Source organism: Engraulis encrasicolus, chromosome 20 (assembly GCF_034702125.1).
Source record: "Engraulis encrasicolus isolate BLACKSEA-1 chromosome 20, IST_EnEncr_1.0, whole genome shotgun sequence".
Classification (NCBI taxonomy): Eukaryota; Metazoa; Chordata; class Actinopteri; order Clupeiformes; family Engraulidae; genus Engraulis; species Engraulis encrasicolus.
The window spans coordinates 37,132,936-37,158,232 of record NC_085876.1 but is presented as its reverse complement, the minus strand read 5'-3'; the positions used below and the strand labels follow the sequence as shown (position 1 = coordinate 37,158,232).

The following is a 25,297-nucleotide window of genomic DNA, read 5'->3' as shown; positions in this document are numbered from 1 at the left end:
TTTGATTTCATAGATGACTGTAATTTGACATTCAGTATTGTGCACGAGCATAACAAACAAATGTACGATTTCAGGCTGTTGGTCTGACATTATTGCCATGTCGTGGCTTTGACTAGTGCAATATAAGGTGCATTCTGCATTGATAATACTGAGAATGTAACAGTCTGTGCACAGGAAGTAATGTAAGTGCATGTATTGTGTTCATTGCTTGCTATTTTTACCAGGATGACGCATTGGCCATAACTATAATAAGCACATTTAGGCTACAGTATTTCTACTAGTCTAGAGTCTAATGCAGTTATTTCTACAAAGTCGTACAAAATAATGTCCCTTACTCCTTTACATGTGCTAAAAAAAATGGATTAGTGTATGTGTGGTAGTTTAATACTGTGGTAGTTTCAGACCTACAGAACAAGATACAAAAGCAGGAAAACTGATATTAAATGTATTAAGTTTTCAATTTTAAGTTGTCTTTTTTATTTGACAGCTCTGTTTAAAGGAGTAGGCTATGCCATTTTAATTGTTTATTTACAAAATATATTCTGCCCTCACAAATGTGATCTTAACTGGTAATTGAATATGGCGGACATGGACACACACACACACGCACACGCCCGCGCCCGCGCCCGCGCCCGCGCACGCACACACACACACACACACACACACACACACACACACACACACACACACACACACACACACACACACACACACCATGTTGTATTACTTCTTAAACAGAATGAAATATCATCATTCATGTCCAGTGTTCTTGACTGATTCATTCATACATTTGTTATTTTCAGTCACTTCAAAATGTAACTTTAAAATACAACTCTGTGATGTTAATATTTACATTCATGTTTCCATGAAGTTCACAATATGAAAGTACAAATAAAGTTTCAAACTTTCAATCTGCAAATATCCCACAACTTGAAATGATGGAGGTGATGCATCTTTAGAGGTATTTGAAATGTCACTGTTCTTCTTTCTTTACACCTGGAATGCTGAAATAGTGCTGCAGGGCCATCATTATAACCTCATTGACACCAAAATGGTAATGAACAAGTCCTTGTTGAAGTTGAAGATTGTGCACATCCCAGGAAAAGGTGCAGGACAAAGGCTGACTGTATTTTTTGTAGTGAGGAGTCAGTCTGCACATTCAAAATCCTTTTTGTTGTTGTTATTATTATTATTATTATTATTATTATTTTGTCAGCCATGAAATAAAACAACAAAAGGAATTTTGAGTGTGCGGACTCCTCACTACGAAAATGAACATGTCTTAATCAGTTTGTTAAGACTCTCTGCATTGGCATAGCGATGCTGGTATGAAGCAGTTTAGTGTTTTCACCAAAGAGTGACTAGCCGGTTGACAGGCCCATCTGCAGTAAGAGGTTACAATAATAGGCCTATCCAACGACTAAAACATTTGAGTGGTTCCACTTCTTATAATAACATGGAATTTCTTGGTTCACTCTGCTGCCCTCTGCTGGTCAAATGCAAGTGTGAGGGAGTGGAACATTGCCCCTTCTATTCTGAATGAGACATACAGATTTTTGCCCCCATAGCCAGAACTGGATTGGTCGGTCTTCTCCATTCATCAGGGGTTCTACCCATTTGACTCCTGGTGGCTCTGCAAAGAGGGCAGAGTTGGTGGTAGGCTACACTTCACTGAGGTACACTTGACATTTTTGTCCTTCGTCGCCAGAGCACTATAAGTCCACAAGTGCAGAGTGCAAGTGTGCCAGCTACACACATGGCACTGAGTGCAAATGGCCCTCTGCAGTCCACTTGCGTTCTCTGATCATCTGAAAAATAATAAGGTTCAAAGTCATGACAAAACCATAAAAGAAATTAAGGACTCCCCCTCTCTTTTCTCAATCTCTTATTATTAGAAACCCCGTACATGCTTGCTGAGAATTAGAGGAAGAGAAGTCTGGTATGTACAAAGGGAGTCTGGTCATTTCTTAAAGTGGTTCATCCATCTATGTACATTCCTCATTCTGTAGGCCTAAATCTATTAAAGATAATGCTTACCTGTTCTTAAAACTCTTCCATATAATATGCCACTGCAAGTATATTTTCTATTACAAAGGCTATATGTACTGTAAGTGTAGTCAGCATGGTTTTCTTTGGCATATTTTTACTTGCATCATAACAAGGTATGACGCCATTGATTCTGCCACAGGATGTCTCCAAGCGATCCCAGTCAAAGCTGTTCTCTGTCATTGTCTATTAGTGGTGGAACAAACTCCCAGAGGCAAAAAGACTAGGGTCATCCCTCTCAACCAAGACTCTTCTCTTCTTCACTATTTACTGCACTGATGCCTGAACTGGCCCAGACCCGGGGAAGACTCTAAGGCATGGTGTATGCATGGTGGCCTGTATGTGTGTGTGTCTACTCTAATGTAATATGCTGTGCTAATGTACTTCAAGTCATTAAAGGAACTAACCCTACCTGGCATGGATTTACTTTTCTATATATTTCTTGTGCACTTTCTATCACCAAGTGTTGTATGCTATGATTATGTCCTTGATTTTAAGTCGCTTTGGATAAAAGCATCTGCCAAATGTAATGTAATGTACAGTAATGTAATGCAGATTACGACCTTTGAACTTGTGGTAAATACTTGAAGGCTACTGTATATTCCCAGCAGGTGGCAGCCTAACACTAGACATATAAAGTTCTCCCATCCTCGGCCTGTGCTTGTGGCCTCGTGTTTCGCTGACGCCCACACCTGCGTGGAGAAAACAGTGAAGTTTCACCACTGTCAGCCTAGCCACAACAACTTTTTGTGGACTATTCGTCATTCACCGACCCAACTGCAAATGAGAAAATGAGTAGAATAAACTCTGAAAACAGTAAAATTGACACTATTGTTGAAGGTTGACCAAATGTTATAGAGTTATAGCAGCACTATTTTAGGATTTGTAGGTTAATTAATCACTGCCCTACTTATTTCAGTCAATAGTAGGGCCTAAGTGAACGATGACTCTGGCGACCACTTTCACAGTCTGCTGTCAGAGAACTGAGTCGAGTCGAGTGTTGTGGGAAACACGAAATACGAAAAAAATTGTTTTACAGTACATACCACCAGATACATATTCGGAAGCGCTGGTCCTCAATACTTTAAAGCAAAGAAAGCTCCCGCACACCAGGGCTTCCACTCCTACGCACCTGACCAAGGAGGTGTGCAAGAATCCTTCACTTACTAAACTCTATCCATACTGCCTCCGCTATCCATTATGCAAGTGTCTATCTGCTTGCACCCATTTCTGATGCATGTATGGCTTGTGCATATCCTTGCATGTGCTTTTCTTGTTTGTCTGTAAGTCCTCTGCATGTGCCTCCTCTGCTTGTTTGTCTTTATGCCGCCTTGGCCAGGATTCCCTGGAAGAAGAGGTTTTATACCCCAATGGGACCTTCCTGGTTAGCCTAAGGGGTGTAACGCGCTCAACTCGACCAAAGTAAAGTAAAAAACTGGGTGCTCATTCCTCAAGAATATACCAAATAAAGAGAACTGGACAGCGCTCCCAAGTTTTGTGTTTTATTGCCAGACGTTTCGGTCTTAACCTTCTTCAGTGTCGGGTAAATATTTTACAAAGCAGGTGCACTCAATATATATACAATCAAAGCCCCTTCCTGGTTACATAATAAAAATAAAATAAAAATCCAGCTGTGCCAAATGACATAGCTTGCCTGATCTGTATCAGAGAGTCTGTTATTGGCAAATGCGTTTCATAGTTTGAAGTATTATGTCATTTCTACTGCCGAATGTTTATCCTGCCCTACTCACACTGAAGTGTTTTAGAAAGTATGAACCTATTACGTGTATAGGCATTGGAGTTGATAATGGAACATGAAGATAAACTGATTAGAAAGCGGATTCTAGATTCCAGATTGCAGAACAGACAGTGCAGGCAGCACGGACTGGGTACCAACAGGCAGACTACTTTCTGTTTTCTCAAGAGGCCTTTCCCCGGAAAGAAATGAGATACTTTGTTTACTGTTAGGACACATTCTTCAAATCAAACAAATAATTTGAAAATATTTTCGGTAATTAAAAGTTAAAAAAAGTCTCACAGGACAGGATGCGGAAGGAAAGCTTACCATATATGAAGCTGGCCGTCCTTTCCATGACCTGTCCCAGGGGACGGTTCACCACGACGAGCGTCCAGCTCAAATTGCAGACGTTCTCCACCTCTACCTGAGTCTTCAGCGTCAGCAGGTCCGGGTCCTCCTTCGCCTCGAGCACCTCCGAGCTGTGTGTCAAGTTCTGCTCTGAGCAACCCTTCCACTGGACCTCTGGTTCTGGGTAGCCTTGGCTCTCGTACCGGATGGTAAAGCTAGAGTCGTGGGCCAGTATACTGAGCCGGGGCTCTGAGAAGACCGCTGAGGAGGAGAACATCTGTCAGGTCAGTGGGGTGTTCAGGGCCATAACCAATACAGTAAGCAAGGATACTGTTGCGCTCAAGATCTACAGAGAAATCAGCAGATGTGTGGACCACCCAAGCAGACCAGTTCAATGGTGAGAGCAGGTTTGCACAGTGAAAAAGACAGTGAAGACCAGAGTAGAAGAGATTTCAGTTTCATGGTTCTGCCTTCATCAGTGAGCACAGAGAGCACTGATGAAGGCAGAGCCCTGAAACGAAAATAAAAGAAAATGAAAAAAACTCCTCATGCTTGACCATAGTGTCTTTTTCAGTGTGCGAACCAGCTCTCACCCAGAAACAGCACAGTAAAAGGCCATACTCATACTGGCCACAAAGAACCAGACAGCCCATTGTGTGTACTGGCCGCAAAGAACCAGACAGCCCATTGTCTGTACTGGTCGCAAAGAACCAGACAGCCCATTGTCTGTACTGGTCGCAAAGAACCAGACAGCCCATTGTGTGTACTGGTCGCAAAGAACCAGACAGTCTTCTGTCTGTGCAGCGCTGGCCAGTATGAGTATGCCCTTCTAGGATGTGAAAGAGCCACACACTCTACCAGACGCCAACTCACACAGACACCAAAGACTTTATTTGTCACCAGGGTCTCCCAGAGGAGAGCTGAGGAGAACAGTATCTGGTCAGAGCTCGCCTGGCTATCGCCACACTACCAGAGAGAGTAGAGAGAGAGGTTCCATTGGCCCATTGTTTCCGGGTTCTATTATTGCAAGGGGGAGGGGGGGAATCCCCCTTTAGGCAGACCTAAGGACTGTTCTATTCAATGCTAGGAATATTATGACACGTCTCTTTAGGCAGACCGGACCGTCATGTTAGGTGCCCATAGCAACCTATTACACTGGCATATCTCTATATATTTAAAGAATCTCTGGTATCTACTTCCAACAATGCTTGAGCTGCCCCAGTNTTGAGCCAGAGNCTATGGCACGTGTGTGTACTCTACTACTTAAAGGGACACTGTGTGAGATTTTTAGTTGTTTATTTCCAGAATTCATGCTGCCCATTCACTAATGTTACCTTTTTCATGAATATTTACCACCACCATCAAATTCAAAGTGTTCATTATGACTGAAAAAATTGCACTTTTCATACATGAAAAGGGGGATCTTCTCCATGGTCCGCCATTTTGAATTTCCAGAAATAGCCATTTTTAGCAGTAAAATTGACTGTATTTGGGTCATACTGGAAAATACTAGTCTATAACTTAGTGTACTTTCATGAAAAGATCAAATTTGGCAATAGGCAACCCAGTTTCAATGAGCAGCATAGTTATAGTTGCAGTACCTTTTTTTTACCATTTCCTGCACATTGTACCTTTAACCCTGTGCTAATGAACATCAGCAAAACAAAATAAACTAATAAATAAAAGACTAACCCTACTTAGCATCTGCAATTGTGCTGTATATTTCCTGTGCACTTTGTATCTGCTAGTGATGTTGGCTATGATTATGTCAGTCGCTTTGGTTAAAAAGTGTCTGCCAACTGCAATGTAGTAATGTAACACAAGCTTGATACAGTGAGTATAGTCTGGAAACCAGCTATTCTTGTCCTTGAAAAAATTATTATCCAAAAATGTATAAAAAGCCTTTATGTAAACATGGCTATTTTAAGCTCAAAACATAGTCAGGGCAGACACCCACGTGTAGTGGCACAGAGCCTTCGTCAGGGCAGTCCAGCTCTTGTCTCTTGTACCTGTAAAACCCATCTGGCCCTAGTTCTGGAACTTTAAACAGGACAACCAGAACAGAGTGTTCTAGAAGTATAGTGTAGCTGGGCCAGGAGTGGCTGCTCATGGGAAAGATGCAACTCCCATTTGTACTCCCCCTCATGAACGGCTCCAGCTAATCTGAAGGTCATATGTTCCTACGTTCCTATTAGGGCTGTAACGATACACACAACTCACGATTCAGTTCGTATCACGATTTTTGACCTACGGTTCAATACACCCCACGATTTCTGAAATGTATCTCCACTGAAGTTTGGAAATACTATCACATCAAATCATAAGGTTGTTTTCTGGACTAATGGGTAATAAAACTTTGAAAGGGCGTATCACGATATACAGTATCGTGACTCTGTGTATCACGATTTCTCGGTTCGATACAATATCGTTACAGCCCTAGTTCCTATCTAAGGCCACATGTTCCTGGAAGATAGCTACCTACGCTCCTCCAACAAAAACTATCTGGCCATGCCTCCTGCTCGCTTTAAGCAATCCCAGTCTGTTCTTTGTCACTGTTCCTCAGTGGTGGAACAAACTTCCAGAGGCACTAAGACATCTCTCTCCATTTTCAAGACGTAAGTAAAGACTCTTGTCTTTGGTGACTAGTAAAGGGCAAGTTAAGACCAATGAAGACAAGGGCCAGTAAAGACCCTCTGTATGGAAAGATGATGAAGAAGAAGCAAACTAAACTTTTTCAAGCTCCAAAATCATCGAATTGCCTACAAAATAACTCTTTTGACACTATCCTCGGCCCTCCCCTGCATAATCCAGCTGCATCGCAGCCTTGTCTGTGCCCTATGATGGCTAACACGGCACAGGTATCCTCCTCTATCTCACGGACCCAGACTGTCCACTTAACCCATTTTGTCCTAAGCCCTTTTGGGGAAAGGGTGCCCACTGCCTATTAAATCCTAAATATGTCACCCTCCGAAGCACATACAAACATGAAATAAGTTGTATTTAAAAGCCAGGACCTTTGTTTTATTCAAGAAGATTCAAGATTTTTTATTTGTCACATGCTTCCTTGTGCAAGCACAATTGGCAGTGAAATGGGGGTTGCAACTGCTCAGTGCTGTGTTGGATGGTAAAAAATAAAAGTAATAAAATAAAATTAAATTAAAAATAATTAAAAATAGTTATTGTCTTAATTCAAAAAGCGGATGGCTTGAGGAAAAAAACTCTTACGCAGTCTCTCTGTTCTACATCTTATGGAACGTAGTCGTTTCCCTGAGGGCAGCCTTTCAAACATGGAGTGACTAGGATGAAATGTGTCTTTCATAATCCTTTGTGCTCGTGTCTTTGTCCTTCTTGCATATACATCTTGCAGCCCTGGAAGGATGGCGCCAGTGATTTTTTCTGCAGCATGCACTACTCTGTGCAGGGCTATCTTGTCCTGAGCTGTGCAGTTGCCATACCATGTTGTAATGCTTCCTGTAATTACTGACTCAATTGTGGCAGAATAGAAGGACTTCTGCATGTCTGATGGAATTCTGAACTTCCTTAGCCTCCTGAGGTGGTACAGACGCTGCCTGGCCTTTTTCACTACGGTGGTGATGTGAGGTGACCAAGACAGATCTTCAGAAATGTTGACGCCTAGATACTTGAAACAGCTCACTCTTTCCACAGGGGTACCAAAGATTTCCAGTTGAGCATAGTTCTTCTGATCTTTTCCTCTTCTGTAGTCCACCACAAGTTCTTTGGTTTTGGTGACGTTGAGCTCTAAACTGTTCTCTGCACACCAGGATGACAACATCTCAACCTCATTTAGGTAGGCTGTTTCATCGTTGTTGGAGATGAGTCCTACCACCACTGTGTCATCTGCAAATTTCACGATGGAATTGGAGCTGTGGATAGCTGAGCAGTCATGGGTATAAAGGGAGTACAACAGAGGGCTGAGAACGCAACCTTGCGGCGCGCCGATGTTGAGGGAGATTATGCTAGAGGAGCAGTTGCCAATCTTCACTGCCTGAGGTCTGTTTGACAAGAAGTTGAGTATCCATGCACATAGAGAATGACAAAGTCCAATGTTTTTCAGCTTGGATACTAGTTTTGAGGGCACGATGGTATTAAATGCTGAGCTGTAGTCAATGAATAGTAGTCTTGCATAGTTGCCCTGTCCTTTATCCAGGTGAGAAAGGGTGGTGTGAAGGACATGGGAGATGGCATCATCAGTGCTCCTATTTTCACGATAGGCAAATTGAAGGGGGTCTAATGAGCCAGGGACAGAAGAGCAGATTATATTTTTAACAAGCTTCTCAAAGCACTTCATTACAACAGATGTTAAAGCAATGGGGCGGTAGTCATTCAAACAGCTTGGATTGGCCTTTTTGGGTACGGGTATGATAGTTGACCTTTTAAAACAATTGGGAACAGTGGAGCTGGCTAAGGACAGATTGAATATTGTTGTGAAGACAGGAGCAAGTTGATCAGCACAAGATTTTAACAACCTTCCAGGAATACCATCTGGCCCAGCTGCCTTTCTGCCGTTTACTTGCTTAAGTACTCTTCTAACATCGTGCATAGACACTGATGGTAGAGGACAAACACCGGTGTATACATCAATTGCATCACTTGCGCTGTTAAAAACACGTGCGTTACTGTGAGTGCGCTCGTCGTCACTGACCTCAAAGCGCGCATAGAATGCGTTGAGCTCGTTGACCAGCGTTGAGTCCGCAGCCATTGTGAGAGGGGGTCTTTTATAATCAGTGATCATTTTCAACCCCTGCCATACACTTCTACTGTCGTTGTTACTCAGATTCAACTCAACTTTCTCTCGATATCTTTTCTTGGCCAGCTTCACTGCTTTTCTGAGCTCATAACAAGTTGATTTATATGGCGCCATATTTCCAGATAAAAGACATTTGTTTGCATCAGAATGTGTTCATTCAGCTCTAACATACCAACATTGTTAATAAATACCCTCAAATCTCAAGAGGCTGTATGCAGCGTATATATGTCGCTCCAGGACACAATGGGTTAAAACCTCTTAATGCACACACACCTCTACCAATTCCCTGCATTGTATTAGCACAATATCAATCAAATTGTATATTATTACTAATGAATACAGCACAATAAACACATTACAACTTGGCTAATGTTAGTCTGCCCATCTGACCAGCATATTATAAGGATTGGGCTTACCCCTGGGCAATATATAGGCCTATTGTCTCTGTGGGCCCCCAAAAAGCATTACACATGTCCAGTCACCAGTGCTTCTACACATGCAGCCCTGAGAAGCTTCACAGACGTTAAGACTTAAGTTTACGAGGGTGACTTTTGACTTGAAAACCTGAAACTGAAAAACGAGTTTAGTTGTGAGTTAAGTTCTCAGTCATCTTAGTTGACTTAATTTGTGAGCAACTGGAGCTTGAAAGAAAGTGCACTTGCTCAGAACTATAAGCCCCTTCGACAAAGACGACGACCTAGATGATTGAGAGGCTTCACAGACACACAGTAAAAAAACAAACAAAAAAAACCTCTAATTCAATAATTTAACATCTTCTAGCGTGCATTTGGTCCCAGAGGAACTCTCTGAGTGTTGAATTAACACTGCATTTTGGTTTTACTGTGTAGACGACGCCCTCACCTGCGTAACCCAGCCGCATCTCAGCCTTGTCCGTGCCCTGCGACGTGCTGACGCTGCACAGGTATCCCCCTGTGTCTCCCCGGCCCGGCCGCGCCAACCTCAGAGACGCGTTGCCCCTCTCCAGCTCCCCGTGGTACAGAGCCGTCCTGCCCTTGTACGCCGGGCTCTGCCGCTCCAGCTGGTCAGTCCCGTAGTAGTAGCTGTGCACCACGCGCTTGTCCTCCGTCCTCTGCCATGTGATGACCACGTCTTGTAGGCTGGGGGGAGGGCTGAAGGCGCATCCCAGGACGGCTGGGGACCCGTGTACTGCTACCATCTGATTGGTCAGGACTCGCACCTCGAATGCAGCTGAGGGAGATGGGGAGAGAGGTAAAAGCTTTTGTTAAAGGGGACACGGATCCATTGACTTTCACTAGCTTAGCGACATATTCCCTCTTTTAACTTGTCTTAAAGAAAGACAACGCTTAACATGAAAAATAAGACACTTTACCACCTTTATAAACCCCAGCAACAATTTTAACTGTATTTAGCCTCAAAATAATGGCATACCCCTTTAAGCTTTTGCGGAAAAAAAAGGTTAGTGTCTTCATAAGACACACCTTTCTGCCAGTGGACTACTCTCAGGGGGTGCCGATCGTTGTCCCGGGCCCAGGGAGAGAGGAGGCCCAGAATTGGTTCCTTATTACTGTTACAACGGTCTGGAACTAAACCTGGGTTGGATGGATACCCAATGGAACTGGACTCAGATGCGTAGAGTACTTTTATTAATACCGAGGGAAATTAAGGTGTCTGACAGCTTAGATACATACAGTACAGTAGATACAAGACATAGACAAAGACCTAATACACATTATTGCACATTGCAGTGAACATATAGCAAAATCTGAAACCTTACATCAATTAACATATACACGTCCACGCTCTCTCTCTCTAGCTCTCTCTCTCTCTCTCTCTCTCTCTCTCTCTCTCACACACACACACAGACACACACACACACACACACACACACACACACACACACACACACACACACACACACACACACACACACACACACACACACACACACACACACACACACACACACACACACACACACACACACACACACACACACACACACAACAGGTGCACAGGTGGCCACCTTAATGAGCACGTGCACGCACAGACACAGACACAGACACAGACACAGACACAGACACTGACACAGACGCACACGCACACGCACATGCACACAAACCAGGCACTGTGGCTAGTGGTTTTCCCAGGTCACAGGATATTCAGCTATTCTACTAACCACAAATTTGATATTGTTTATTTTTCTTTATCATGATATTGTACATCTAACTTCAGAAGATGAGGTGCTAAAACAAAAAGACAAGTGCATAGCTTTGTACATGGATATAAAGCAAACAAATGGAAGCTCAGTAACTGACTTTTTTCTTGAACTTAAATACAAACAATTGGCATAAAAAGGGAAAACAACAGAATATAGGCTACTTTGATATGATGTCATACCAAGGAATAAGCTACCTGCCAAATTGGCTAGTGACACTGAAATGTTTACCAGCCACAGCCAGGTTTTACAAACATTTGGCCGGTTGCATGTGCCTGTGTCAAGCCCAGACACACACACACACACACACACACACACACACACACACACACACACACACACACACACACACACACACACACACACACACACACACACACACACACACACACACACACACACACACACACACACACAGTGGAGTAAAAGTGATTGTCCTGGGTTCTATGTTAAGAGTCTCAGTCAGTGCAGTTAAAAAGTCCAAGGTATGCAGATGCAGATGTAACAGAAAGGTTTTGTTTAGGGCTGGGCAATATGACGATATATATCATTATCGTGATATAAAAGTGTATCGTGACCTTTCTCCTATATTGTTTATATCATGATAGTAATTTTATCAATTTTATACAATTGAACATAATTTCATTGCATTTCATGTTGTCACAATACACACTATAAGTTCATGTAGCTGTAAAAATAAGAATAAAAAGATCAATTTTAAAGAATGTTTTGTGACATGTAAAAATAAAGAGCAAATAAAGGGAATAACTGAAAACACATGTAATTGTGCTATATCTTGATATATATCGTTATCGTGACAATAAAGTAATCCATATCGTGATATAGTTTTTTCTCCATATCGCCCAGCCCTAGTTTTGTTTTTAAAGTTCAAAGGCACAGAGGATCCACAATAATTCATGGATAAAGCTCCAAAACGAAAAAGCGCAAAAGTCAAAGTTCCAAAATCCAAATGGCAAGTTTCACAATGTCTAAGATATCCAAAGTTCAATTAATCCGAGCGCAAAAGATATATTCAATCCAATAAAGTTTTCAGGATAATCCATAAGCAAAAGTTCTTCTGGGCAAAACAGTCCAAAGCAAAGTAATCCACAGAGCAATATTCAAAAAGATTTTAAATCACAGTTTCAAAGTCACTCACCGAAGCAGCATTACACAGATTCAATGTGGAATAAAGAAAAAGGCAGGTTGAAATACCAAACAAATTAACAATCAGACAGGCAAAGGTGACTTTCAGGCAGCCTGTGAACTCCCATACTGCCTCTAGTTCTACATTATTGCTCCGATCTGAATCACTTAGGATTAGGAGTGCGTCTTAATATGCGACCTTGCCTCCTCCACTTGCGCTTGTCTCCTCGTCCCGCCTCCTGGCCCCTCCTCCGTGGAGAAAACGATAAAGTTTCCCAGTTGTCAGCCTCGCCACAACAACTTTTGAGGGACTGTTTTTCATTCACCATCCCAATTGCAAATGAGAAAAAGACTCTACAATTGAGCTTTTGCAAGATATTGAAATATAATGCTGTTGTCAGTGATGTCATCATGACGAGAAGCAAGTGGAGGAGGCAAGTGGAGGAGGCAAGTGGAGGAGGCAAGGTCGCATATTGCAATGCACTCTAGGTCTGGTGGTAACCGGGCAACCTTTCAGGTGGCAAAGGCAGCTAAAAAAACAAGGGGCGGAGACAAAGCACATGGCAAAACGGACCAATGTAAACAAAAACAAACATGGTCACACTCCCACCAAACAAGAATAACAAGGCCATAGTGGCCACTAGATGTCACAAATGTCCCAAAATCACAACAATTGGGCTGGGGCGGTGCTTTCAGGCGATTTTGTCCTGGGAATGGCCAAAGCTGTCAGCGGCCCTGATTACTCTACTAAGGCTTAATCTCAATTCAGCCCTTACCCCTCCCCGCTCAAATACAAAGCACACTACTATGACATTGCACAGGGCCTTGGGACGGTACTACAAAGCTGGTACAGGATAAGTTAAGGTTAAGTCAATAGGCAAATCATCTAATAGAAGAGCCTGGAGTCCTCATTTTCCCAAGACAAGCTCTTGTATTAGATGATTTACCTCTTAACTTAACCTTAACTTATCCTGAACCAGCTTTATAGTATAGGCCCCTTACGGTATGTAACACATTGCAACTTCATTTGTCAAAAGTTGTTTAAAAAAAGTTAAAAGTAGACCCTACAACTCCTTTATTACACAATACTGCCGTACAAAGGCAAGTGCAGTAACTGCATCATATTTTGTTAAAAGAACACTGTGTGAGATTTTTAGTTGTTTATTTCCAGAATTTATGCTGCCCATTCACTAATGTTACCTTTTTCATGAATACTTACCACCACCATCAAATTCTAAGTATTCATTATGACTGGAAAAATTGCACTTTTCATACATGAAAAGGGGGATCTTCTCCATGGTCCGCCATTTTGAATTTCCAGAAATAGTAATTTTTAGCTGCAAAAATGACTGTACTTGTGCCATACTAGAAAATATTAGTTTATTACTTAGTAAACTATCATGAAAAGGTGAAATTTGGCAATAGGCGACACAGTTTCAATGAGCAGCATAGTTGCAGCGCCTTTTTTGACCATTTCCTGCACAGTGTCCCTTTAAAAATTGAGTTTATACTGAGTTAAAGTGGTTTTCAGAACACCCCCTTTATCTTGTGAGTGACAAAGCCTTATGCTCCAAATGTGTCCCCTTTGTCAAATGTACAGCTAAAACCAAGGTTTTTAGGGCATGTTTTTGAGTTTCAGTTTTGATGTTACTGCACTTTGCCTTTGTAGAGCAGAATGACTTAGTTGTGGGTAAAGGTCCTTGAGGGCGACAAAATAAATTCAGAAGGGCCTGCCACCCTCCCTGACCCAGCTCATGAATCCCTGAAAAGCTTTTGGAAACATACTAAATAAGATGAAAGGATTGTTTGAATTACTATTTAAAAACAGGGAGGGGATAGTTGCTCAGCCTGACTTCAGACCCAGGCCTCTAAGCTTCTTCTCTATCCAGGGCTGGAGTGGCACAAAAAACGTCCCAGTCATTTTTGGCTTAGATCGGCCCCTCACCTCACAGAACTCCATATAACAACAGAAAAAATCAGCACCGTCCTTTGAGGCCCAGCGTGGTGGGGCCTGCCTCTCAACCAAACCCACCCACTACCCAGGGCACTGTAAATATTCCCTTCTCTTGGACAGTGGACACCACAACAAACAGCATTTGGAAGCACTTAAAAATGGCAGATACTAGCGACACAAATCTACAAATCTAGCATCTACTACACCAGGGGTTTCACAACCTTTTCCAACTTGGGGTCCACTTGAAATGTTCACAAACATTCAGGGGCAAACCGACCTCTGACCCAAACAACAATACAACTCAAATAAATAGTCAACAGCAACAGATACACATATATTGTCGATTGATTTTTTGAAAATTATTTTTCAAGGCCCACTTCTTTGCCATCCACCAGTGGGCCCTAGTCCACACTTTGAGAATCACTGATCTACATACAGTGGTAGCCAGTGGTAACACATCTGCCAGTGAAACACTTAGTTGTTCTCAGATTTTTTTTATCTGTTAAATGGCAATATTACTATTGCAGCATAACAGACATTTTATAAATACATTACTACTTGACTAATGTTATTCTAGCTATAACCTAACAAACTTATAACAGGGATTGCATCTACCTCTGGGCACGGCAAATGGTGTGGAAAGGAAACCCCTTCCTGCCTCCACCATGGCTCATTAAACTTGTCTAGCCAATGCCCCTGTGCCATGTGCTACACACACATGGTCAATCAGACTCACTGTAGCTGTACTTACTCTGCAAACAATAGGGGTGTAAATAGTAATCGATATGTATTGATACATCGATCCTATTATGGCCGACGATTGAATCGAATTGTATCGTGGTGGGGCATTCGAAACAAAAATAATCAAATTGCTGGTCCCTGCCCAATGCCCTCTCTCCATAACATAATAGTCAAAGTAATTGGAAAACATCGAATCGATTGTGGGGCATTCTTACGTTTCTTGAGAAATCAATATTGTATCGTGTCATCATGGAGACTGTGATTTACACCCCTAGCAAACAAGTTTTTTAAAGCAGCTGCAGCAACAGCAATAATTACGTTTTAAAGGTACACTGTGTAAGATTTTTAGTTGTTTATTTCCAGAATTCATGCTTCCCATTCACTGTTACCTTTTTCATGAATACTTACCACCACCATATAACCACCAAATACTAAGTATTCATTATGACTGGAAAAATCGCACTTTTCATACATGAAAAGGGGGATCTTCTCCATGGTCCGCCATTTTGAATTTCAAGAATTAGCCATTTTTAGCAGCAAAAATGACTGTACTTGGGCCATACTAGAAAATATAAGTTTATTACTTGGTAAACTTTCATGAAAAATCAAATTTGGCAATGGGCAACCCAGTTTCAATGAGCAGCATAGTTGCAGTACCTTTTTTGACAATTTCCTGCACAGTGTACCTTTAAGAAACAGCTTTTATTGGGTTTGATCTGAATGAATAGTTGTCCTCTCTTTGATGAGCAGATGTTCAGTCTCAGAAACTGTATTTCAGTGGCATCAACACAAGGTTCAAACGAGTAAAAAAAGAAATCCTGTCACTGCCACAAATTACATCCAACAAGCTCTGAATCAGCTGATCGTAACTAGTTCTCAAGACAGGTCTTCTCAGATGCGCTACTCAGGGAGATCAGATGGTAGTTTACTGTTTGAACCTATGAAAGAAACCTCTAGAATATTGTTTTTTAAAGTCTCTGGGTAAGGAAACATGTGTGTGCACTTGATTTTTCACAGGAATCTGTAATTATTAGGGCTGGGACTCGATTAAAATGTTTAATCGAATTAATCTATAGGCTTTGAAATGAATTAATCCAATTGATCACATTATAATCACATTTAAATATCTGACTTAAGAACAGTGAAAAATATTTTTTTTCACATGGATTTTGAATAATTACAATAAACAAGCTTAATCTAAAAATATTGTTCATTTTTAAAAGAATAGAGAATTCTTCTCAATTTCAGCACACTGTTCACCATCAGGTGTAATACTGCCCTCCACTGGTCTAATCCAGAACTATGTAGCTATATTATACTGCGATTAATTTTTTAATCACATTACTTAATTAATCGAATCACGTGATTAATTCATTGAAATTAACACGTTAATGTCCCAGCCCTAGTAAATATATGTGAAACTTTATCCAAAGTAACTTCTGTTAAACCCAGACTGGCCAGCCTAAGCGGTGCCAGGAAAGAGGGTATTTCCACTTCCAGTAAACTCAGGTGAGGAATTTCAGGAAGTCTGAAAAAAGTGACCCATTCATATGAAAGGACCCATTCACCCCAAAACCAACCCACACACTTGCTCGCTCTCTCTCTCTCTGTCTCTCTCTCTCTCTCTCTCTCTCTCTCTCTCTCTCTCTCTCTCTCTCTCTCTCTCTCACACACACACACGCGCGCACACACGAGCACACAGACACACACACAAATAATAGTCAACCTTTAGTCAGAAGATGGCTTAAAAAGATACTACAGTATATGGCACTTTGTAGAGATGTCTTGAGAAGACAAGTGGTGAAGTGGGGTAACGTTGGCCCCACTGGGGACTGGGTAGGGCTTGGCGATATGGAAAAAAACTATATCACTGTATGGATTACTTTATATCACGATAACGATATACAGTCCCAGGAAAAAGTTTGTACACCCTTTGAAATTTCTTACCTTTCTGTCAAAATTGGTCATAAAACATGGTCTGATCTTCCCGGAAATCACAAGAAGGAACAACCAGAGTCTGCTTTAACTAATTCAACCCAAACATTTCCAAGTTTTCATATTTTCATTGGCCATAAGATGTAAACATTCACAGGACAGCAAGGCATAAGTAAGTACACCCTTGCATTCAATAGGTTTTAACCCTAAGTTAGTCGCAATAACCTCAATCAGATGTTTCCTGTAGTTGCAGATCAGATTAACAAAACAATCTGGATGTATCGTGTCTCCCACTTCTTTAGAAAACTGCCTCTCGTCAGCAAGGTTTGTGGAATGTCTGAAGTGCATAGCTTTCTTGACTTCATGCCATATAATCTCAATTGTTTTTTGTCAGGGCTTTGACTTGGCTATTCCAGAATGTGTATTTCATTATTATGAAGCCATTCTAAAGTCGATTTGCTTCTAAAGTATGGGTTGTTGTCACATTTCAGCACCCATCCTCTTGTGTGCTTCAACTGTGTGACAGACTACCTCACTTTTTTCTGTAAAATATCTCGATAAACTTCTGAGTTCAGTGTTCCACTGATAATAGCAAACTGAAAAGGGCCTGAGGCAGCAAGCAGCCGCATATAATGATGCTCCCGCCACCATACTCGAAGGTGGAGATGATGTTTTGGTGAAGGTGTGGTTCTCCAGTTCTCCTCCAAACATGACATTGTGTGTTCCCCTGAACAATTCAACTTTGGTTTCAACGTTGGTCTACAGAATATTTTGCAGTAATTTTATGAAGCATATAAATGCTTTTTCGCAAACCTCAAAGGTGCAGCAATATTTTTTTGGACAGAAACCCCATTAATTTAAGATTGGCAGAATGAATCCCATTTTTAGCTATTCTTGGTTACATCTCCTCTTCTGACTATGGTGGCGGGAGCATCATTATATGCGGCTACCTTGCTGCCTCAGGCCCTTGACAGTTTGCTATTATCAGTGGAACAATGAACTCAAGTTTATTGTGATATTTTACAGAAAAAACGTGAGGAAGTCTGTCACACAGTTGAAGCACACAAGAGTATGGGTCCTGAAATGTGACAACAACCCATACTTTAGAAGCAAATCGACTTTAGAATGGCTTCATAATAATGAAATACACTTTCTGGAACAAAAAACAATTGAGATTATATGGCATTATATGGCATGAAGTCAAGAAAGCTATGCACTCCAGACATCCCACAAACCTTGCTGACGAGAGGCAGTTTTCTAAAGAAGAGAGAGACAAGATACAAACAGATTGTTTTGTTAATCTGATCTGCAACTACAGGACAAGTCTGGTTGATGATATTGCAACTAACTGAGGGTTAAAACCTACTTAATGCAAGGGTGTACTTACTTATGCCCTGCTCTCCTGTGAATGTTATGGCCTTATGACCAATAAAAATATGATAACATGTAAATGTTTGGGTGGAATTAATTAAATCAGACTCTGATTGTTCCTTCTTGAGATTTCCAGGAAGATCAGACCATGTTTTATGATTAATTTTGACAGAAATGTAAGAAATTTCAAAGGGTGTACAAACTTTTTCCTGGGACTGTATATCACGATATAGCACAATTACATACGTTTTCAGTTATTCTCTTTATTTGCTCTTTATTTTTTCATGTCGCAAAACAACCTTTCTTTAAATTGGATCTTTTTATTATTATTTTTACAGTTACACAAACTTATAGTGTGTATTGTGACAACATGAAATGTAATTAAATTATATTCAATTGTATACAACTGATAAAATTACTATCACAATATAAACGATATAGGAGAAAGGTAACGATATACACTTTTATATCACGACAACGATATATATCGTCATATTGCATTATTGCGAAATGTGCAAATACAGTCCACCATTCAATACAAATTCTGTTCAGCCCGCAACTTCGTTCCAGATTTTTTGCTGTTGCCCATATTGAATGTAAGATAGACACCCCTGTTCTAGGCCATGTACCAACTGATTAATTCAACTCGGCTTGCTAGCTGCCTTGGTCACCTGTGCCAGTTGCGTGACCCTTTGTCACACTCTTCTGGAAAAGGCATAAAGGAAAACTGTTTGCAATTCTAGTCACACATGGCAATGTCTAACTGCCTGTTCCTTAGAACCAATTGATGAACATTTCCAGTGAAGTCTGGATAACATATAGTTGATTAAATTACCTACATTTCAAAACCTTGAATGTAAGACCTTTGAAATGTAATGCAATTTGACCATGGGAAAAGTTGGTACTGCTATGTCAGAAAGATACGTCTTTCAGATTCTTCTAAAGAAAGTATGCCTATAAACACATCCCTGGCCAAAATGCTGACTTTCATCTTTTAGTGCACACATATCCGCTAGAACGAAAAACAATAATAGACAGTGTATGTGTGCTAGCAAAGAAGCCAAAATAAGCTACAGGAAGTTGGGTTTTCTCAAGAACATAGTGACATGACAAAAAGGAAGAACAATTTGACATGTAAGGGGTTCACATTCTCCCTCTCCAAGTCAACTTGTCCCACATACTATGTCTGTGTTGACATAGCCTATACATTTTACTGGATATGTGAGATTCTAGGGGATAGATAATTTTTTAGACCACAAGCAAACCACATTGAAACACAAGTTCCATATCCTCCTAAGAAGAAAGGAATACCAAGTGAATAGTCAGGGTCAGTGTCAGTGTCTAGTCAGTGACTGCTTTGAGCCTGTTAAGATATCGATTAGAAAACAGCAGTGTTGTGTTTGTCCTTTATTTGTTAAATCTCTTACGGCACTACCCCTGTTATAAAGTAGATGTTACCAGAATGGCAATGAACAAGTCGTAATGTATTACTACAGGCCCTGTGCACTGTCATAGTGGTGTGGTCCTATGTACTATAGTTACAATGTCCCAGTGGCAGGACGGTGACCATTAAGGGACTACGACATGGCTCCTGTTATACATTTGGGGTGTATATCACAGCCTCCATGACAATATGATTCAATGTCGATATCTTATTATTCGATGCGATGTGATTTGATTATTTTCGATGCCCCACCATACGATACAATACGTTTCGATTCAACTTTTTTCCAATTACTTTTTCACTTCCATTATATTATGGAGCTAGGGCATTGCCAGCGATTCGATTATTTTCGATACTTAAAAAATGCCCCAAGATACAATGCGATTCTATTCAATCGTCAGATTATATTGCGATGTATCAATACATTGAGATTATTAATTACACCCCTAGCAGTAGTCTTTTCAACCACTATTACAATGTTCCATTGTCGTGGTGCTCCATATGACTCTACAAAGCTTACTCATCAAAAAGCAACAAGTTCAGATACAAAGTAGCCAATCAAAGGGTGCTCTTTCATGAATATTTACTACCACCATCATCATCACCACAATCCAAATGTCTTGTTTTTCTCACGCTATGATACATGAGGATGTCACAGCAGCTATTTGGCATCATACTGTCATTTCTTGGCCCAAACTCCTACACACTAGACCTTTAAAATGTCACAGGAAACAATAAGTCAAATGAATATGTGTGGTGTGAGGATGAACAGGAAATAAATGTTACCACAAATAGCAAGGGCTAAGGGGTAGGGGCAAAAAGGGGGGACACTGAAACAAATTGAGGGGGGTTCTGTGGTACAGTGGGAGGCTAAGATAAAAAGAGAAAAGTTCGCTACAACCAGGATTTCATGCTCCCAATTATTTTTGTATTCTTTCCGTCACGTTTCGGGTAGAACCCCTTTTTTATCTGGATATTTATTGGTCCTGCTCCCAGGTCAGACGCCTGGATGTGCGAGCTTTCCCCTTCAACATTGGGCTGCTAAAACACCAGCATATGGGCAGCTGCCTACAAGAACTCAGTTTCAAATTCAGCTGGGATCTGTCCCATCTCTTTCTCCCCCTAATTCCCTGTCTCAATCTTACTGCCCTGTTCAAATAACACTGTTTGCACACATGCAGATAAACAAACAAAAACAGACAAAAAAGATTGAAACAAATGGCACTCAATGGAAACATTCACTCCCAGTGTGAGCACACTCCCCCTATGAACAGACAACTGGACGGCAGATGGTTGAGAGTTCAGACAAACAATACCTTCTGTCTTTCAGTTTGTATTTAATCCATCCCTATCAGTTTAGCTAACATTCCTTGAAACCCTTGTCCAAGGATGAAAGACAAATGGATCAAAGATGTAACTCTATCGCAGTGATTCTCAAAGTGTGGTCCGGGGACCACTAGTGGTCCGCGACACAGCTCAGGTGGTCCGTATGGGGATTTCTAATTTTCCAAGACAAGCTAGCAGTAGGCTATATTTGTAACATTATTACAAAGATAAGCATAGCTGATGTCTTAATTTCATCACAATAACCACATAATACATGTGAGTAAGAATAAGTGTTCTGCATTGAAATTAGCAGTGTCAAATTAGCACCCGTCAACTGTCAGTTCGGTTGACAGGTGGTCCCTGAACATTTTTTGGGGGACAAAGTGGTCCTCGGCCTGAAAAAGTTTGAGAATCACTGCTCTATTGATATCTATGTGCCACATAATATACGGTAGGCCTATAGTAGGTTTACAAATATTATTTCCCTATTTCAAAAACCACCAACAATTTTAACAAACTTGCTCAAGCTCACCTGCTCGGGCATTTTCTCTGTCAAATGGCCTGTTACACAGACTTGACCAAATGGTAAGCTCAGAAATATACACATGAAGTGGCAGAAAAGTTAGGAAAGGCCTAAATGCACCCGTTAACCCATTGATGCTGGATGTTGAACATTGGCCCTGACGCCTGGAGCTGCATGACGCAACATTCAGGCTCATGAGATTTTAGACAATTTTATTAAAAATCTTGGTATGTTAGAGTTGAATGAACACATTCTAATGCAAGATGGGGGTCTTAGCGTTTACATGCAACCTATGGCATGTTTTTTATGTGCTTCAGAGGATGATATATTTCAGTTTTTATAGACTGAGGGAACCTTTTCTTAAAAAGAGCGTAGGCGTTCAGCAGCCTTTTTTGCAAGTGCTTTAGGCATCAATGGGTTAAATACCAGAATAACTGACCGCAGCTTAACATGCCCTTCTGTGGGCATGGATGTCACTATTTCCAAAGCCCATGTTTTGTAAGCACACAAGCACAATTCAGAGTAGCCTCAGAATTCATAATGTAGGAGCTTCTAAGAATTCATAAGAAGAGCTTCCAAGAAGTCATAAGAAGAGCTTCCAAGAATTCATAAGAAGAGCTTCCAAGATCACAGGCTGTGTAGCATAGCCATCAAACAAATCAGACTGCATGTAGGCTATTTCATCATGATTATGACGATGACGATAATGCAATATCCAAAAGTATAAAGGCTACGCCTATGGCATTTGTCCTGCAATTGCACTGGCACTGTTCCTCACCTGCTCTGTTAGGGCAATCTCCTTTTCTTTGCCTGTAGAATTGCACAGTCATGGAAGCATAGGTGTGCACAGATAGGGACGAGGTGGTGCTAAAGTACCCTACAAGCGGAAAAAATGCCCTTTTCGAAACTTCTTTTTGAACGTTTTTTTTTGTCTCAATGTAGTCTTCTATATTCATTTCGACATGATAGTCTACAAATACTTCACGGTCAAAAGCATGTGACAATAATGCCTCTGATGTAGGCTAATATAAAACATATAGCCTAGTAAGGCAGCTGAAAGTTCCATTTAGCCCAACAACCCCCCCTTCAGCACCTGCCCCCAAAATGCCTGTGTACGCCACTGCATGGAGGTATTTTGAAACCCACACATGGGCTGTGAATTTCTCAGGAATTGTTTCCACAGACATCCGTTCTTGATATTACGCAATAAACCCACATGGGAACACCAAATGTGTTCAGTGTTCAGCATCATCCAAGCCAGGTACACACCTCTGCATGGAAGTCAGAGGGAATTGGATATCGCTGATGGAATAACAAGACAAACTGCAGATTACAACCAAAACACGAACAAAATACAGAACCACAACTACAACGTTGTATAGAGAAGAAGCATCTAGTTAGACTACATTAAAAGTATTCAACCCCTGTCTCTCTTGATCTCTGGCAATCTGTCTGCGTGTCTGTCTAGCTCTGAATGTCTGCTTGCCTGCCAGCTTGCTCGGGTCTGCAGTGTGTACTGTATGAAATAGGCTGGGGGAGAGAGAATGCTTTTCCCAAGACCCAAGAGTTCTCAAAAGGTACATAACTAGAGTTGCTATGAAGCAAAAAAAAGATTATCCCCTTCTTTCCACCAGTCTAACTGTGGCAGCGCGATTCTATCGTCGCAGAACATCTAGGCCTATACGGCGGTAGCAATGGAGGAACAACTCAAATGTATGAAATAGTTTGAGCCCATTTCGTCCTGTGCGCAATACTTAGAGGTGGTAGGCTAGATCAATGAGCATTGTGCACGCACGGCAGGTGCAATAGGCCTACGTCCGCCACATAAAGTGCCCAACAACCGTCACAGAAATCATAGTAATCATAAGTCACTCATAAATCACTGTCAGACGTCCTTTAAATTCGCCAAATAGTTGACAACTGTAGCCTGCTTATGACAAAGCCTGGGCCTACCGCATGCGCTCTCTTCGCCAGGTTCGTAAAGTTTAAAACAATCGGACCATAAACAAACTTACCCCCATCATAACTGGACAAGTGAATCGCGATGAAGATCGTCGACCAGTGGTTTAACATCACTTGTTCAATCATTGAGACGTGAAAATTCCAACTAGATCGTAGTCTAGATGCCTATGCCACTGTGCGCAACACGAGTTTAAATGTTACAACTCCTGTAGGACTGTGACAACCCCAGTGAGAGTTTCACGGAACAACCCAGTTGGTTCTATCTTCCAATATGCTGAGTCCCGTCCTCCCTTGTTTTTGGATGCTTGGTTGGGTCCGCGCGATGTCGCGGGTGAGGGGGTGGGTGTGTGTGTGTGTGTGTGTGTGTGTGGGGGGGGGGTGGTATGGCGAGGGGTGCCGTTAAAAGAAAACGATAGACTATCAGTGGTGTAGCCTGTTGAATAGCACAAATATATACAGTATACCCACTTCAAAAAATGCTCAAATATACAGTATACCCACCATAAAAAAGTAGACTACACCACTGTAGACTATGGTGTAGTAGTTTAGAATTAAACTGTAGGTTATAGGACTAGGAGCAGGCAAAATGAATGAACAAAAGTGCTCTGAATGTGGATGGCTGTCTATGTGGGGTCATACATATCCCATCGAGAGGAGTGGGATGTTGCTTCTTGTTAAAACCTCAAACTTATAGCACAGCTGCCTGAGACATACAACTTGAAGGTCTCATTGAAATAAGTCATGGCATATTGCACAAATGTTGCCCAAAATATGAAGCTATACTTACTCTTCTTAACCCCCATTACACTCCATATTCAAGTCACAATATTTGAATATATGTTTGAAATATTGCTACATATTCTAAACACACCACTATAAACACAAAGCTTTTTTGTATAGGCAGAGGATGGTCAGCATGCATGCGAGATGACGATTTATGTAAAGAGATGCATGCATGCAAACATGCATGATGCAGTGCTCTCTCTCTCTCTCTCTCTCTCTCTCTCTCTCTCTCTCTCTCTCTCTCTCTCTCTCTCTCTCTCTCTCTCTCTCTCTCTCTCTCTCACACACACACACACACACACACACACACACACACACACACAAATAAAATGGTAGTATTATGAGATGGTCAGGACCAGGCTATTACATGACAGCCTCCATGACACAAACAACACACACACACACACACACACACACACACACACACACACACACACACACCAGCCAACACACACTCACACACATACACACACTACACATTATGTATGCAGCGACTTGAGCGCTTTCCCCATTATTCCGCACATTCCAGCTTGCACAATGCAGTGCAGTGTACATATTTCTTATTGTATGGGGTTGTTTACCCACAAACACACAATGCAGTGTGATAGCCTACATATTTCCTATTGTATTGGCTTTAGTATTTGAAGTGACAGAAAATAACAAATGTATTTGGGGACATTGGAATAGGGAGCCAAATGAAGTCCACTGTCGGGGGGGAAAGATCCCCCCTACCACAAGGCTGACTACGGGCCTGGTGTGTGTGTGTGTGTGTGTGTGTGTGTGTGTGTGTGTGTGTGTGTGTGTGTGTGTGTGTGTGTGTGTGTGTGTGTGTGTGTGTGTGTGTGTGTGTGTGTGTGTGTGTGTGTGTGTGTGTGTGTTTTCTAGCTGCCTGGTCCACATTCTTGTGTTTAGATTCCTCCTCACTGTTTGTACAGCTGATGTCTTTTTTTCAATCTTTCTCTATCTTATAAACTCTGTGTGTGTTATAGGCCCTTTTTTCATCTTCACTGAGTTT

At 41.4% G+C, this 25,297-nt stretch overlaps 1 protein-coding gene across 1 annotated transcript; it reads right to left on the bottom strand.

Moving 5' to 3' along the window:
* Window positions 1–690: 690 nt before the first annotated feature.
* On the bottom strand, window positions 691–23,734 carry LOC134435893 (V-set domain-containing T-cell activation inhibitor 1-like). The gene is made up of 4 exons (XM_063184934.1): window positions 23,553–23,734; window positions 9,762–10,109; window positions 4,112–4,393; window positions 691–1,808 (listed from the first exon to the last, which is right to left on the bottom strand). Exons 1-4 carry the CDS (start codon window positions 23,623–23,625, stop codon window positions 1,669–1,671), a joined length of 843 nt encoding a protein of 280 aa, XP_063041004.1. The 5' UTR covers window positions 23,626–23,734; the 3' UTR covers window positions 691–1,668.
* Window positions 23,735–25,297: the final 1,563 nt, after the last annotated feature.